Here is a 5292-nt window from a genome sequence, read left to right as displayed (position 1 = left end):
TAATATAACTAAAGTAAAAGCACTATAAAGAGAAAAGGAAGGTATTAAAGCTAGAGGTAAAAAAATATCCTAAAAGGAGGGTTATATAAAGGGTAGTAAACTATATATATAATAATATAGTAATTATAGAAAGACTAGATATAATATATAAACCTATAAGGTAGTTTAAGATAGTAATAAAGAATAAGGTAATATATAGTTTTAATTAATTTTATATAATATAGTTAAATTAACTTATTAAAATAATAGAAGGGTAAGTAGATATAGTCTACTTACTATAATTATCTACTTACTATATATATATATTAATTTTATTTATAGTTTATTTATTTTTACTTAAGTAAATATAGTATATAGCTAAAGATTTACTATTTTAAATCTATAAACAAAGGTAATATTTATATTATATAATAATATATAAAGATATTGCCTAGCTATCTATATATATATCTCAAATAGTAAAAACTTATTCTTAATTACTAGGCTACTTTATATAAGGCCTTTCTTTATTATTAGAAGTTATAATAACCTTTATATATTAAAGTATTCTTATTAAGAACCTAGTCTTATTAAAATTATAGATATTATAATCCTATATTTTATATTTTATAATTATATTTTATATAAGTGTAAATAATCCTTATATAATTATTAGATCTTAAGCTAGGACATTTTAATAGTTAATCTAATATTAAAATTATATTTTTATCCAAGGTTATTATTATATAAAGTTCTTTACTTATAAAGATCTAATATAAATTCTATTATATATATTAAAGAGTTAGTTTACTATATATTATATATTTTCTTCTTCTAAAATAAATCTTTAGTTAATAAAATTAATTACTTTTTTAAGAATTTCTTTTTCTTTTTATATAGTTATCTTTATTAATTTTAAATATATCTTAGCTTATATAACTAATCTAGTATATTAATAATTATTTATAGTTTTAGGTATATTATAGATAAAAGCTACCTTTTATATAAATTAATTTTAGGTCTTTTAGATAACTATAATTATAAAGATAATTTAGCTTTCTTAAGAAGAGAATTCTACTACTATATATAAGGATAGGTTAACATAAAGGTAAAGCTAGTAAAAATAAAGTAAATATATACTACTTACTATAATATACTCCTTACTATAGTATATTACTTACTATAATATACTACTTACTATATATATATATTAGTACTAATAGTAAAAATTAACTTAACTTATTCTTTTAACTTATTCTAGATATAATAAAGAGATATCTAGAAGTGTACTTCTAGAAAAGTAAGTTAATATATTAAAAGCCTAGTTAAAAGACTAGAAGTTATATAAAAAAAAAGGTCTCTTTATTACCTAATAGTACCTTTACTACTATTAAGTATATCTAGTAGATAAAAAATATAGATACTATAATAGGGTTAGGTAGCATAGTTATAAGAATTACATAGTTATTAACTTAAGGGATAGATTAATAAAAAGGCTACCTACCTATTAAAAAAGAGATTTATAGACCTAAGAAGGGATTAGAGAGGACATAATTATTTATATATAGTCGTTGTCGTTAGCCTTAATACTCTATACAGAAATACACTACTAGTTATTACTACACTTTTATTTATTTAGTGAAATTTACTCTTTTTGCGATTACTTTATTAACTTGTACTTTTATTTTAATATCTTTGTAGATTAGGTCTAAGAATTGCAAGACCTATTAATTAATATATATATATTATTATTATTAGATGTTTTTATAGTGTGGGTGGTTTTCCTATGTTTTGCTATTCTTCTTTTCCTTTGTTAGTTAGCCTAGATGCCCCGCCCTTTCTCAATACTAGCTAAATAGATTATCTAGATAAATCTAGTGCATCTAAATTATCTAGTAAAGCCAAAAGTTATATATAGGTAGGTAGTAAGCCTAAGGAAATAAGTAGTAATAGTAATAGTAGTAATAGTAATAATAGGTTATAATAGGTGTTAGTATATAGGGCCTATTTATAAGTAGGGTAGGGTGGTTATAGGGTAACTTTTGTACTATGGTATTGGGCCACAGTTTAACCCCCTCGTCAGGTAAATATGGCCGTGCTTTTCTGATTACCTCAGCGACGGTACTTTGAGGTTCTTGTGCACATCCATCATAATTCTAGCCAGTGAGAGTCTCGCGTACGTGGGTCACAACTCCACACTACCTGTTAGGGAGTTTTTACTTACCCATCACACGTAGTAGATTAGTCAGTGTAAAAAATCCCGTCGGACTAATATAGGAGTCCGGGTCGGTCTTTAATTATCTCCGTTTAGGAGAGTAACTAACTATTTAAGTATATCATTAGTACTGATAGCCGGACTATTATAGGAGTCCGGGTCGGTCTTTAATTATCTCCGTTTAGGAGAGTAACCAACTATTTAAGTATATAATCAGCACTAATAGCCTTCTCCTAGTTACAACAGCAATCTTTCAAATACTACACTCAACTACATTCTGCCACCATGTCGTCAATCAAGTCTCTTGAAAACATTTCACAGGCCAAGCTATTTTGGGATACTCAGAACAATGAGGTGTCCTTATATGCCTCCTACTTCATTACTGCCGCCATCTTCATTCTCATTGTGTACAGTCAGCGGGAGAGCTACCCCAACCTACCCCGGCTAAACCCCAAGAAGGCTACAGAGCTAACCTGGAATGGGCGGCTCCACGACTATATGATGCAAAGCCAGAAGCTACTAGCTGAGGGCACGCAGCAGTTTCCAGACCGACCTTACAAGCTCTATATGGAGCAAGGCGATATGGTTGTGGTCCCGACCAAGTACGCTGAGGAACTGAAGAGTAACCGCGCTCTAGACTTTAGCGTAGTAGCCAGCGAGGTACATCTACGCTATAGCACAGTGGCTAATGAGTTATAATCCTGCTAACACGTATACCTAGGGTATGCATTGGCATATTCCTGGCATGTCTCCCTTTAAATCTGATGCGGGTACAACTAAAGTTGTTCAAAATTACCTCACCAAGGCCCTAGGTATAATCAGTTCTAGCTCTATACCTCCTTCCCTCTTGGATTATTTTCTTAGGTAACTAATTATACTTCTCTAACTAGCATCTTTAACTATGCCTATATCGCTAGAGGCTACTAAAGCCCTTTATGACGTACTCCCTCAGTCAAAAGGTAAGTCTATTACCTTTCTATATGTTAGGAACAAGGGTACTAAACCTACTTTAAGCAGAATGGGCTGAGGTGAAGCCTACAGACCTCATGGTTATAGTATCACGCATGTCGTCACGCATTTTTATGGGCGAGGAGCTCTGTAGTGACATGGAATGGATTCAGGAGTCCTCGCAGTACGTAAACGCCGCCTTCCAGGGCGTGTATCAGTTGAGCCAGTGGCCGGGGCCAATGCGCCCGTGGGTACACTGGTTCCTGCCGCACTTCTATGAGATCCGCCGCCGGTTGAAACGCTGCCGTGCTGTCCTACAGCCGCACATTGACCGTCGCATTGCCATCAAAAAGGCTGCTGCTGCACGTGGCGAGCCAAACCCATACAACGACTCTATTGAGTGGTTCTCGCGCGAATATAGCGCTGGTTATGACCCAACCCAAGCCCAGCTAAATTTAACCTTAGTTGCAGTCCATACCACCTCCGACCTACTGGCTCAGACTATGATGGATATTGCAAAACACCCTGAAATCCTTGGCCCCTTGCGCGAGGAGACGATCCGTGTGCTCCAAACCGACGGCTTGAAAAAGTCAGCCCTCCAGAAGCTCCACCTCATGGATGCCTGCTTTAAGGAGTCACAGAGAATGCGGCCTGTCTTTCTTGGTAAGGTTTTCTTCCTCCTTATAGCCTTCCGTCTGGGGTAGGTGAACCTTTGTAGACCAGACATAAGTTAATATTTCTACGCAGCCGCCTTCCGACGCAGGGCCCTAGCTGACGTTACTACAAACGATGGCTTTGTTATTAAGAAGGGCACCATGATTTCTACAGATATACGTCGAACACACTTCAGTACAGATATATACCAGGATCCGTCAAAATGGAACCCTTACCGCTACATCGACATGCGCAAGTCAGGCCAGGAGAATCAGGCGCACCTGGTCAGCACCTCAGACAAGCATAACGGCTTCGGCTACGGCATCCACGCCTGCCCGGGCCGCTTTTTTGCGGCCAACGAGCTCAAGATTGCCCTGGCCCACATGCTACTGAAGTATGACTGGAAGCTTCCTGAGGATGCAAAGAACCTTCCCGTAATGGCGATGGGCTCGAACTTGATTCTAAACCCTGCTACCAAGTTCCTTTTCAGAAGGCGCCAGGAGGAGCTAGACCTTGATACACTGGAGTCCTAGAGAGAAATTAATAGGATATTAGAATAGGGCAGGGCAATTCAGAGATTGATTTAAGCCGATCAGAAGTAGGAAGACACGTCAAAGGGAAAAGTAGTTAGTCTGATCAAGTAAAGAGCCCATATAAGGCAGACTAATCACATAGATAGAACATCAATAAACCTTTTTCCCTTCTTTTTAGACCTACCTTTTGACTAGATTAGACCATAAACCTTTTCTTAGTAAGCTAATTAAGCGTAATAACATAAGATAATTAGGAGTTTTACCCCTCTAATTACAACAAGACTTCCTCTGATTAGACGCTCTCTTCTTGTAATTAAGGCATCACTTGTCCTAGATCTAAAAGACTTGATGCTCTGATTAAGGTAAGCCTTTGACTGATTAAGGGAGCATCTTGTGTTACCTTAGAGGTTGTTGGTGTTTTGCTCTAGACTACTGCACTGCTTAGGTCCCTCCTACCCTACACCTTTCTAATATTACTTAGGAAAAGGAGTGCTTTGTTTCTGGGCGATAAGAAGCATTTAGAGCCTAAATACAGTGTTGAAAGACTCTTAATTAAGTAACTCTTCCTAGGGCACTAATGTTTAGCTAGTTATCTGGAAATATTTAAGTTACATATAATTAGGGATTATTTATATATACGTTATATATATATACCCCTGTGTCTAGAAGACCTAAAGTAGGTGCAGCAGATTCTAATTACATAATCAATAGATGCTATTATATTCCTTAGCATGTACCTAAAAGCGGTCTAAAATCACTAGGACACCGCTTGTTATTAATCCTCTTTAGAACATATTAGTGTTGTTTATTTCCGCATTTGCAGTTAGCAAGCGAAGCGTTGCGTCTTAAGTTTTAAAGTCAGTAATCTTAAACTTTAGACAAGAGAACAGCTTGTTTTTAGCCACACGTTAGGCTGTGCTGCTTGTCTCCAAGGTTTCTTGATCGCGTAGGAAAATCAGCTTC

General features: G+C 35.4%; 1 protein-coding gene across 1 annotated transcript; it reads left to right on the top strand.

The window, feature by feature from the left end:
• Positions 1–2351: 2351 nt before the first annotated feature.
• LY79DRAFT_574332 (cytochrome P450) lies at positions 2352–4501 on the top strand. Its single transcript, XM_060559578.1, has 5 exons — positions 2352–2854; positions 2916–3006; positions 3085–3153; positions 3209–3805; positions 3890–4501. Exons 1-5 carry the CDS (start codon positions 2480–2482, stop codon positions 4327–4329), a joined length of 1572 nt encoding a protein of 523 aa, XP_060406605.1. The 5' UTR covers positions 2352–2479; the 3' UTR covers positions 4330–4501.
• The last annotated feature ends 791 nt before the right edge of the window (positions 4502–5292 follow it).

The sequence above is a fragment of the Colletotrichum navitas genome (assembly GCF_030913465.1).
Source record: "Colletotrichum navitas strain CBS 125086 chromosome Unknown LY79scaffold_452, whole genome shotgun sequence".
In the NCBI taxonomy this organism is placed as follows: Eukaryota; Fungi; Ascomycota; class Sordariomycetes; order Glomerellales; family Glomerellaceae; genus Colletotrichum; species Colletotrichum navitas.
This window is presented reverse-complemented; position numbering and strand designations above follow the sequence as displayed.